Source organism: Trachinotus anak, unplaced genomic scaffold (assembly GCF_046630095.1).
Source record: "Trachinotus anak isolate AG129_WGS33_773 ecotype Australia unplaced genomic scaffold, CSIRO_AGI_Tana_v1 ptg000011l, whole genome shotgun sequence".
NCBI lineage: Eukaryota > Metazoa > Chordata > Actinopteri > Carangiformes > Carangidae > Trachinotus > Trachinotus anak.
Window position 1 is genome coordinate 5,832,447 of NW_027273862.1, and position 12,587 is coordinate 5,845,033.

General features: G+C 38.3%; 1 protein-coding gene across 2 annotated transcripts; it reads left to right on the top strand.

Moving 5' to 3' along the window:
• The first annotated feature begins 4,965 nt into the window (after nucleotides 1-4,965).
• Nucleotides 4,966-12,587, top strand: lrrc28 (leucine rich repeat containing 28). Of its 2 annotated transcripts, none has more exons than XM_071489457.1 (10): nucleotides 4,966-5,115; nucleotides 6,157-6,389; nucleotides 6,583-6,623; nucleotides 7,040-7,077; nucleotides 7,835-7,972; nucleotides 9,476-9,682; nucleotides 9,764-9,866; nucleotides 10,059-10,243; nucleotides 11,100-11,259; nucleotides 11,400-12,587. In XM_071489457.1, the coding sequence occupies exons 2-10, from the start codon at nucleotides 6,222-6,224 to the stop codon at nucleotides 11,467-11,469; spliced, it is 1,110 nt and encodes a 369-aa protein (XP_071345558.1). In that variant the 5' UTR covers nucleotides 4,966-5,115; nucleotides 6,157-6,221; the 3' UTR covers nucleotides 11,470-12,587. The 2 variants fall into 2 exon arrangements, with proteins under 2 accessions (XP_071345558.1, XP_071345559.1); XM_071489458.1 differs by lacking the exon at nucleotides 4,966-5,115 and adding an exon at nucleotides 5,546-5,717.

The following is a 12,587-nucleotide window of genomic DNA, read 5'->3' on the forward strand; positions in this document are numbered from 1 at the left end:
TTTTAATGTCCATTGATTTGTTTAAAAACAAAACAAAAGCCTTTTTATTGTTTTCCTTCACTATCGTATAGTCAGGTGATAAAATAGATTAAAACTTAAAAAATTAATTTCACCACTCTATTCAGCCCATGTCATCTTTCAGCTCCTTAGTTTTGCTCTCTTTTATCATTTATCTGTTCCCAGTTTTTCACAGGCAACTTTCATAAATGCTAACAGCATTAGCTAGCTAGTGCTGGCTCTTTTGTGTCATTTATTTTTTACAAGAAAATAATAAATAAATGACATGCTATTGTTTGGTAAGGATAACACAACAAAAAAGTCCAAGACTAATTTTCATTCTAGTCCTTGATGAAGGCAAAAGACATGGACTTCAAGATCAACATAGTGTTATGAAAATAAAAGCTAGTAATGTTAGCTAGCTTCGAACTGTTAGCATAGCTTTATGACAAAAGTTAGCTGACGCTCAGTTACAAGCTGAAAGGAGCTACTGCCCCATGTCTTCATTATATTCTAGGCAGGTTAACAAGAAAGACAGTCCCCTCAATTGTCCCACTGATGTGACACGCACATACAAACCCCTGACCGATCATATTAAAGGTGTGCACACAATATTGTTATCATGTAAGCACTAGAAAAAAATATGAAATGTGCTAAGGAAATGGGAGGTGTTGTAAAACTAAATGATTAAACGTGCCAACACAAAAAGTGAGGTGTTGAAAAATAAGGAAAAAAAAGATAAAAAGTCAAATAAATAAGAAAAATATTTAGTTTAGAAGAAATAATTTGGTCAACAGTATTATGTATTGATGAGTTCTATTTTTGACTTTTCTGATGACGTTTAATTAGATTTTGTCAGTCTCATGGTTCCATATGTTTGTGCTGTGTCATAACACTTGGTTCAAAGTACAAAGTAAATACAAAATAGAGGTTATTTCATGTAGCAGCAAGTCTTAACATCTTATTTTCCTGAAGACAAGTGCAAAAAAACTGTTGGATAATTTCACTTCTAATTACTAATCAATGTCTCTCTTGAATCAAGGGTGCTGCTGGAGTAATCCATATTATTTATCTTTTTTCAACATATTGACGTGTTTGTAGATGATTGCTGAAGTTTAATCGGGTTGAGAAATAAGTGAAATTATCTCACAGCACAGAGAAATTTTATAATGCTTCAGGAAAAATAAGATTTCACAACCAAAACGATTCACAGGAGCAACAAATGCTGGTGAGGCCGTCCTCCTGGACATGTTCTTTTATTAGAATACAAAATCTAAATTCATCAACACACATTTGGTCTGAGAGCTAACTGTTACTGGAGACCCCTATGTTGAACATCTGAGCATGTAACAGACTGCTTCATCAATGTTTACTGAAGAAATCCATCAAACTAACATTTAAAGATGAGTGTGATTGGAGTGGACCACATGGAATAGATTTTAAAGGCTCAAAAATTTGCATTTGGATTCCCAGCCCAGATGTTTCTTCCTTCTTTGTTACTTTTTTTGTGAAGTGTAAATCACTGTACAAATTCCCCACAATTTTTTTTTTCTCTTCTGATTTTTTTTTTTTTTTTTTTTTTTTTTTTTTAGTTCTTTCGCTATTTTGGGGGGAGGTTTTGTTATTATTCCTTCAACCATCCATCTACCTCACTTTTTTTCTTTCTTTTTTTTTTTTTTTAATCTATATACATGTATGGAAAAACAAAACATCTCTGTTGTCCAGCTGTAATGGCGGTTTACTGAGTGCTGTTAATATGGTCAAATTCAAACCACAAACCAAACCATCCTGGGGGGTGGAGAGGGGGTTACAAGAGGTACTAGTGACATTTGGGATAAATCAATCACATAAGGGAGAGCTCCAGTTAAGACTAATAGGTCATAGTAACTGTGATGATAACAGTTTTTCTTGGGGTCTGGCAATCTCGAAGGCTGGTTTATTTCTCGGGTGCTCTGCTGTGAGAGGAGCTGTTAGGAGCATGGAAGGAGGAAGTGCAGCCCTGCTGTGAGAGGCTGTGGTGTGCTCCTCCCCTGTTGTTAAAACCTCCTGACCTCCTCACCCCCCTTCCCTTCTCTACACTCCCCTCTCCCTAGCCTGAATCTAGCCCTAGCTTTTGGCTCTTATGCATTGCTATTACATGAGTACATGCATCTCCCTATGTTTTGTTTTTGTTTTGTTTTTTTTATAACTGAACAACCCAGATGGTTGTTTCAGAAAACAATGGTGCAACTTTTGCAGAAACAGGTTAAAAATCTTTTTTTTTTTTCATGCTGCAGTTAGAATATTTTTCATCCAGATAGTTTGAGGAGTTTTGGAGGATTCTTAGGCATTTAGGTGGAGGTTATCGGATGGCTGCTAAGGAGGATGGAGGTGTTCCTGGTGATTTCTCTGTCTAGTTTGGAATGGTTTGCATTAGCTAATTTTCAATATCACACATAAATTACTTTTGCAAGTATACATTACAGTGAAAATTTGAAGTGCTCTCCCAAATGATGAATGACTTGTCCAGTGTTCAATCCTCTGTAACAGTTAATTAAATGACAGGATAATCTGAGTTGTTACATACTCAAATGAGCTTTAATGTTTCCAGAAAGCCGGTTGTTTCTCGTCATTAATGAGTGAAGGGTTAATGGCTAAGGGTCTGTACTGGTTGTTATGGAAACACCTCTGCTAACAGAGGAGCTAGTTATATCTCTTCTTCATGTGATGGTTGACAGAATACTTTTTTTTTTTTTTTTTTTTTTTGCTACCATTACAGGACTTTGGCGCAGTTCCTTATGCCTATACCTGTTGCCATGGTGATTGTAATCCGAGTGTAAAGCATCATTGCTGTTTTCTTTTTGTGACTCTTCTTCCCACCCCAACTCGGCAGGTTTGTAATTTCAGGCTGGGAGTCTGGGTGACAAGGAATCTAGTTTAGAGTCCTCAGTCTCACCACAGCAGACTAATCACAGTGGCAGTCGAATGCCAGTTTGTACTGACGTGCAGAAGTCAGGATGGGTATTTCACTGTTTGTGGTCTGATTTTTGCCTCACTTTTTACCACTGGAACACCTCACAGAGTGGACATAAAGTTGAACAAATTTCTTTTTTTTTTGTTTTTGTTACATTGATGGCCAATTTGTTACCAAGATTTTTGATGTGTGTAAATTATTCATAGCCTTCCAACTCTTTTGTTTCTATTGAAATGATCTGTTAGACTAAAGTTTCATTTTGGTTTTCTTTTGTACATGCTGTTGTCAGAATTTTTCCTGTTATCAATATAATCTGAGTACTGGGAAAAATGATTGGCTGAAGGAAAAGAGAATGTCTGTTTCTTCGATTATTTTTTTTTTTTTATACATGAGATTTAAGATGAATAAAAATGTATGCAAACTGTTTCATTGCTTGTCTTTCGGAGAAGTGTGTATCATATGTACACCAGTGCTGCTATATTTAAACGATTGCTAGTGAGAGCCAAATTATCCAATTTGGTTAATTTGATTTCCAAAATGCACCAGGTCTGTGGGACAAGGATCGCCTCAAACTACATCATTACCAACACAGTACAGTAGCCACACATCCAGATACAGAGTCCAAAAAACTAACTAACTAATTTACTCCACTACGACTGCTGTTCCTAGTTATTACTTTACAGAATAAATATAATTACATCAAAAATCTGATGCATTAACTTCCCAGCTGTTAGACCACATACAAAATAGATTAATGCATATTTTTTAAAAATCTAAAAGCAAGCCACTACCTATACCACCATCCTCATCTGAAAGGAGGAATTTTTTGTTTTTTTTCGAGGATTTAAGTACTATCTTGACAATTGGAGGAAACATTGTCACATACAGTAACTGGATTTAGATTATCTGTTCAACTAATGAGGCTCTCAGGAGAAAGAAAACAAACTATAAATGCAGAAGATGGACTGAAGGAAGTGGTACTCTGCATTGTATTACAGAGTGTGTTTTGTAATTATTATTTCTGTAGGCTAGAGCAAAAGCTAAACAATCGTACTGCACTGTTATATTAGTCGGTCTGTCTAATTCACTGTAAAAATTTAAAATAATGATTAGATAGATAGTGTATAGTGAAGTAGATAGTAGCCTATAGATAGTGATTGAGGCTATCATATAAGTTTTTCTCAGAAATCCAGTGGAGTAAAATTATTAAGTAGCAAAAGATGAAAAACTAAATTTAAGTACAAGGGCCACAAAATTGCATTTTAGTGAATGTGCTGCTTTCCACCCCTGCATGAAGGCTGTACATAATGTAGTTTAACGATGTAACAGCAGGTGGCAGAAAACACCAGCAGCAGGAAGCACTAGGACGAGAGAACAAGATGCTGGGCCGTGACCTCTTCCTGTCTGCTATTTTCAAAATAAAATATTCTGCTTAAAATACTGTACATATTACGCCATTGCATTTATCTACCTATCTACTTCTAAGATTTGGATTCAACATATAAATCACATTATCAGTTTGTAAAACATGATGCAAGTTTCTTCCAGTGATTTACTATTGCACTTCCTTACACTCGTTAAGCAACCACCAAGACAAATACCAATACATTATGAGAACATTTGATTTATATTATTAAAATGCATTTTAACTTCAGCTTTACCTTAAAGATTACATTGTCCAGTTCACATCTGACCTATAAAACTGAGTTAATACGCAAGCTGAACTTTTCTGGCTTTGTTTAACTTCTTTGAAGTTAAAAAGAAAAATGTAAAATTCCAAGTTACTAGTTACAGTACTTAGGAAAAGTATTATAATTTTACAAAGGGATCATTTGATTTACATATTGAATCTAAAACTAAAAAGTTACTATAATAATAAATGCAGTGGAGTAAAAAGTACACTACATTTTCGCGCTGAATGGTGACATGTCACACAGTCCTATGCAGAAAGTTATAGTCTTTTATTTTGAAAACTCAACGATGCCCTATCGCTCCTCGTTGGTGCCCTGGTGTTATCCATGGATCCACGGAGGTCTGATAATACATCCATGACCCAGGCTGTTGTCAGAGTGTCTTTGGTGCTGTGCGTCTGCGTGTTCGCCTCATAGGAGCGGCCCGTCCCCGATAAACAGACGGAAAGATACAGACTCCACTGCAAACCTCAGGTTCACATAAATAAGGCAAAATCAAGTCTAACTTATTTAGAATTTCAGCTTTGGTGAATTTCCTCAAAATGTATTTTTCCATATATATTTCATTGTTTTAAAAGCACCTGGAGACACATGATAATGTTCATCTCAAATATTTCATTGTCATTCTTCACTTTAGACATTATTATATTATATTATATTATATTATATTATATTATATTATATTATATTATATTATATTATATTATATTATATTATATTATATTATATTATATTATATTATATTATGCAATGTTATATAATATAACATACAATACTATCATATCATCATCTCAGGTTTATAACAAACCGAACTTCATGAAAATCAGAAGTAAGGGAGTTACATTTGTTTACCAGCGGATGTTTACCGCTCCAATATGGCGGACGCGCAGGCGCATAGTGGCAACACAGCAGTGACCAATGAGGTAACTCCTCTGTGTTTCTGTGTCTGTGCTCAACAACTAGTCCACGTCGCTAGCTTAATGTCTTTTTATAAACATACTTTTAGCAACAGCAACAGGCTGGTCCTGAGCGTAAGTGGGAACTAAAATGAAATAAAGTAGTCCTGCACAATTAAGGTAAATAACTAATTTGTTGTTCTTGAACGTAATGCGATAATAGCAGCCACTTAGCTAGCATGCTAATGGTGCAAAGAATGACAGATAAAAACACCGACAGGCGAGTATCATGTCAGGTAGCTGAGGTCCGTCCGCACTGGCACAGCGCTAGCGACAGGCTGCAGGCTGTGGCTGCAGGCTGTGGCTGCAGGCTCTGGCTGCGGTGTGCTGCGTCAGGCAGCAGCAGCTTCCCCTGGCTGCCAATGCTGTCGAGCGGGATAGCTTCATCTAACTATTTCATTGTGGTCTGTTTCTGAAGCAGCCATTCTCTCCTGCAGTGACATAGTTTGTCAGTCAGGCATTGAGAAACAGGAATTAAAGTCAATGCAGTTGAATCTTGGTCTGTTCTCAGTGCAAACTACTGTCTTATATTGGTCCTGTTCATCTGTTTATCTTTCAGTGATGCCATAGAGGAAGAAGGCATTGCAAAGTCTTCTCCAGCAGGGAGGAGAGGTGTCCTCAGAGATGGCAACTGAACTCCATGAGACTATATTCATGGCCAAGCAGGAGCGCCACAAAAACCTATTTCTTAACTACAAAAACCTGAATATTTTCCCTGTGGAGCTGCTGAAAGATGAAGGCCTGCAGTTTCTGGAGAGACTGTACATGAAGAGGAACTCACTGACCACACTGGTATCCACACAGTATATGGTGCATTTGCTGTGTCAGACATCATACATGCTGTTTAGTGTTGTTGTGTGTAAACATAAATGGTGAACAGAGCTGTCTGTTGTTTTCTCAAAACGTGGGGGTGTGCAGGCTATTTCACAAGATTATTTCCTGTTTGATTTACTGATTATTTCTGCTTTTTCTCTCTCTCTATTAGCCTGACAATCTTGCCCAGAAGCTCCCAAATCTAATTGAACTGTGAGTACTCGGCTACGTTTTTGTACAAATCAGCATAATTATTTTTAGAATTATTATCATGTTTGATTTTTATTTGACAGCAAAGAGTTTCCAAGTTCCATGGCACCTTGCTCATGTTTTGTTGTTATAATGGGCAGTATAATAAGAACGGCGGCAGGTGAATTTTACTGGTCTCCCAGATGCTGCAGCTGTGAACTGTGAAAAGGTGAAAGTCTTTGTAATTTGCACTGAATGAGGCTGTCTGCTGGATTCCTATGTCATAACCCTGACAGACTATTACACTTATATATGCCCAACACATGACACCAGAACCTCACTGGCATAAAAAGGTCTTCGACTATTTTAGAACAGTAACCAATGAGATAACAGATAGTTTGGTCTATTCAAATTGTAACATTTATTTTTTTCTTTTACAGATATTTGCACTCAAACAACATAGTCATTATTCCTGAAGGTAGGTCCTCCATTATGTCACTATAACATGCCAGTGTCTACGCTCATTTCTTTTCTTTTTAAACAGCATTTGATTCCATTTCTGCTCTACAAAGTCTTCACAGTCAGAAACATAGTAATCATATACCTGTGCTTGACCGTTATACTTGTATATGCTTCTCAATTGATGTTGTTTACACCATACTAAAACATACAGACAGGTGACAATTTAAAGGAAAAACCCAAATAAAGTATTTCAGTAAGGTTTTGGGCCATCGTGTGTCACCAGAACATCGTCAGTGCTCCTTAGCATTGATGCTATAAGTCTTTGAACTCTATTGGAGGGGTGAACACCGTTCTTCCATGAGATATTCCCTGATAAGGTGCTTTGTTGATCTTGTTTGAGAGCGCTGTCTAAAACGTTGGTCCAGAATGTCCTGAGTGACTAAACAAGGGACTGCAAGGGACTAAAAGATCTTAAAAGTTTAAGGAGAGGATCAAATGAAACTAAATAGCAAACCAAAACCACAAAAGTGAAGATGAGATGCTCAGGTTGCAGAAATCATAATGCACACTTATTTATTAATACTTTATTAATACTGACATAGCATGATGCAGAATGGTACATTAGTAAGATGCTCAATAGAACAGAAGCAGAAAACTAGAGAAATCTGGAGAAGTTGTTCGCCTGATGATTATCTTTGACTGGGAATCCTTTAAGGAGCTAGGAGAACTTTGTCTGCTGACCATAATAAAGGTGACGGTGGTTTGATCCTCAGCTATTGGAAATCTGGCCAGGCTGCAGTCGTTGGACCTCAGCAATAACGCCCTCCAGCTCCTCTGTCCAGAGATTGGCCGACTGAGGTCTCTGCGGCACTTGAGACTGTCCAATAACCAGCTGAAATGTCTTCCTCCAGGTAAAAACCAGCAGTTGCCTGCTTTGTTGCTACCTCTCATTGTCTTTTTCAAGTGCAGTTCAAGTTTGTTTTGTCCACTCTATTTCTAAAAAAACACAGTCTAAAGGTAAAACAACTGACAGTGTCAGACCGTACATAGTCCAACATCAAGACAAATACATGACACATTGAAAGTGTATGTGTGCATCAAAACCTCAGTGGAATTAAAGATCTGACATTGAGTAAATAAAGTGCATATAACAGTGGAAAAAGATAAAAGAAATAAATATAAATAGACAGACAGCATCTTTGTATGTATGTGTGGTGCAGCACACAGCTCACTTATATTTTAATACACAGCTTAAACTCAAGATTAATCTTTTATTTGTAACAGTCCACCCTGAGTGGTACAAAGTCCTGTTTGGCAAGCTCCACGGTGACTTTTAATTTTCTGAGATAAGACGAACTGAAGTGGAGATGTAGTTTGTTTTCCAGCAGAGGGCAGCAGAGACTCTCAAATAAACTGAAAGGAAAAGGAGACAGAAAACAGCACCACTCCACTGAAGAGCAAGAAACTGACAATATATTTTGTGTGTTGCAAATACTTACAGAAACCATCAAACGTTACAGTACTATAACAACACAGTGTCACTCACAAGGGCTTTAACACCACTGTCAGTTTGTGCATAAAGAAATTAATAACAAAGTCTATTAAAAAAAATCAAATGTTAAGCAAAAATTTAGATGATTTTGTTAAATTTCATATTGTTCTTGAGCATTAATAAACACAATTATTGTTGAACCCCACATTATAATATTATTTTATTATGTTATATATTTCATTTTCAGCCTTAGTAGACTTTGTAAATAATCTGAAAACATTGGTGACATCAGTCATATATTATTTATGGAAGTAAAAGTATAAAACAATTGTCTCTTTATCACCATAAGAGCTGTTCCTCACTTTCATACTGTAACAGTGTACGCCGGTCTCACTCTCAGTCAGTCAGGTCCACCACCTGAATATCTATAGCATTTTGTTTTCTAATGCTCTTTGATGTGCTATGAGAGACAGTTTAGAAATTTGCAGCTAGTGATTTTGTTAAAAACACTGTCTGATAACAAAAGGTCACAGATGTGATCACACCAACAGTCCATTTGTTTTCATTTCTTTTCAATCCTCTCTCTCACTGTGAGTCAAAGTCTGTGAAACAGGGAAAGTAAATATGACATTGAAAACCACATGTCAGCCTAATTATCTAAGTTTTCCTTCTTGGAAACTATTTGGGGACATTGGGATGAAATGAACATGACATGAAATTACCTGCTGATAGTCAGCATTAAAATGACAAAGGATTTAGTCAAACCAAAACTCTTCCAAATGATCCCAAAAAAAAAACTTTCTCCTAAATGTTGTGCTGTTTTAATGTGGGACTTATTGGTTTGTTTTGTTAAATAGTAGAAATCAGATTTGAGAAGATTTGATTTTATTCAGGCTCTCTCATGTTTGTCTGACGCCTCCAGAGATCGGTGATCTGCAGGAACTGGAGACTCTGGACGTGTCGATGAACCAGCTGATGTCTCTACCAGAGCGGCTGCACCGCTGCCTCTCCCTGCAGAATCTGACTGTGGACCACAACCTGCTGAGCCACGTTCCCCGGCAGCTCTGCTGGCTCCACCGCCTCAACCAGCTCTCCATGGCCGCTAACCGGCTGACCTTTCTACCACTCGGTCCGTATATCCCCTCCATCTGTGCGTTGCCATAGTGATGTACAGAGAATAGGCTGTGTTATTATTATCTGTGTGTTTCAGATCTGGGCAGATCACGGGAGCTGCAGTTCGTGTTTGTGGACAACAATGTGGACCTAAAAGGCCTCCCCTCCTACTTGTATAACAAGGTCATCGGCTGCAGCGGGTATTAAATCATTTCAACTCAGTTTGACATAGAACAGTATGAGTTAGTTCAGCTGTGCATTGATTGAATGATGAAACAAAATTATAGAAACTGAAAAATATGATGGAAACACCATAGAAGAAATGCAGTTACATCATGTTGCAAACAATAATAAAAAACTGTTGTATCTGCATGTGTGTTGCTGCTGCACAGGTGCGGCGTGTCATCTACAGTGTTGGACTCAGACCTGCGAGAGGTGCCGGGTGAGGTGCTGAGTGAGGCTCTGGTCGGGTTGCCAGCTGAAGTGAAAGTGGTGGGCTCAGAGACAGATAATGTGGTTCCCCTGGAGGAGCTCTCCATGAGGACCCTGCACCGCATCTACCACCACCGCCCAACAGGTGAGGAGAGTAGCACACTCTGCGTACTTGTATGTATGTATATATATATATATGACTTGTCTAGAGTCTGATGGTCCTATCCTCACCCTGTCAAATTGCCAGTAGCTGATATGATTGGGGTGGGGATGGGTTTAATCTTACGTTATCCTATGAGAGAGAGAGAGAAAGAGCGACCTACCCAATGAGCAAGCTTGTCCAGTTTTGCTCACCTGTCTCTCTCTCGCCTTTTCTCAGATACCTGGAGTGACGGACAGTAAGAGGACAAATACATGATGTGAAAATAAAATTATCATCACAAATAGAGCATTATTTACAATTAATAATTAAAGCATTCACAATCACTCAAAATCAACACAGGGAGGCACACAGAAACGGTAGTTTATGGCCCCTCTCTCTCTCCCTTTCTCTCTCTGTTCAGTCTGTCTGTCGATCTCCCCCGCTCTGTTTCTTCACGGTGCAACAGCTTCTCACAACAAGCGTCGCTACAGCAGTTGTTGCAGGCTTTGCTTATACATATGAAACTATGGCAGAACAAATTACACTTCTAATTAAATATTACAAATAATGATGTTAATAATAAGTTAATACATGGGAAAACAAGCCAAATATTGTCTTGACATCAGCAAAGGCAGAAACAATCGGTGATTGCTCTGATGATCGTTGATCAGCGACCATCAGCACAATTATTATTATTATTATACTGGCCAGTGCACAAGTGTGCATGTGTATGAATGTAAGAGCCAGAGTCCCGCTGAGAAACATGACTATGATAAAATGGCCAGTAAATGTTATGCTCAGGACTAGGAGCTGTGTGTTGAAGCTGATGCTGAAACATGTTTTACTGTTGTGTTTTTAGACCTCAACCTGCTGCCTCCCATCACCCTCCCAAAGAGCCTACTGGACCTGTTGCAGTTCCCACTGGGTCACTGTCACCGCTGCAGCCAAGCCATGTTCACCATCATCTACCCCAAACTCTTCCCTCTCCGTGACACCGCCCTGGCAGGAGTTCACCGCAGGTTAGAACAAACACACCCCAATTCCCTCCCAGGACTACCCACACATATAAATCCTGTTTTCTATTCGCAAATGACCTGATCTCAACTAAACACATGCTCATCTTTCTCATGCTGTTTCCTCTCACTTCTTTCTCCTTCAGGACGACTGTGAGTTTTGTGGCCTACTGCTGCTCCAGTCACTGCCTCCGCACTTTTGACCTCCAGGGTTGACGTCGCTTTCTTTGCAGAAGCTGTTGATTGGTTTCCAGAAGGTGACAGATAAGGGCTTGTCATTTGTGTGGACCTTGAAGGTTTGTACTGTAACAGTACAGGAGCTCTGTGCTTGATTGACAAAACTAAGAACCACAAAGAGGCAGAGGTCAGATGATGGACACAGGGTTTGTTCAGCAAACCTTCAACACTCTGTCGACAGAGACCCAGACCTACATGGTGCATCTAACCGCCTTAGACAATTGTATTCCTGTGTTTGTGGTGAGGGTCAACATTAACAACTACCATGTGTGAACAGTGCACCACTGCGCTTATATTCGATGACATCTAACTGGGAACTAACAGCATTAGACCTGAAGTAACTACAAACCCCTTCTCACAAACGGGCACTTTTTAAGAACAAGCACTGTTTGATATTTGTGAATTTTTCACGCAGATGTTTTTTTGTAGCAGACACATCACATTGATTGTGGAGTCATCTTCGAGGTATTAACATTTGTAATATATACGAACAGTCGGAGGGCTATAGTTTAAAAGAATGGTTATCTATTTGATATGTACATTTGCAGCAGCAGAGAAGACCCTACCACACCACATTAACTTTCCAAAAGAAGCCATGTGTCTGAGCAGGACACTCAAGTCTCACACGGTATCCCAGTGTCAACACAGCATACTTGATGAGAACAAACTCATGGTCATTGTTATGAATTTATTCCTATTTTGGTACTAAACTGAAAATGAGCCAAGGATTAGTTTCACATATTTGTTAAAAAGGTGCCAGAACTTGGGTCCATGTTCACTGTCATATTGCAAGGCAGGTATCCATTTTTAAATTTTGACTGGTTGTGGAGCAAAGATAATTTAACGAACATGTTTTTTCATTAACTACATCAAACTTAAATATCACTCTGTAAAAATTACAGGAAGCCAAAAAGGTCAAATCACACAACGTTTCCTGTCACTGTCTAAAAGAAGATGAGCTGTGTACACTTCAGAGGCACTGTGTGATTCTCTCATTGGACTGATGCTTGTGTGTTAAAATTCATTACTATGTTGTACAGTTGTAAGTTATCATTTGATTTAATTGTGTTTGGCAGTAAATGTTGACTGATGTTTGA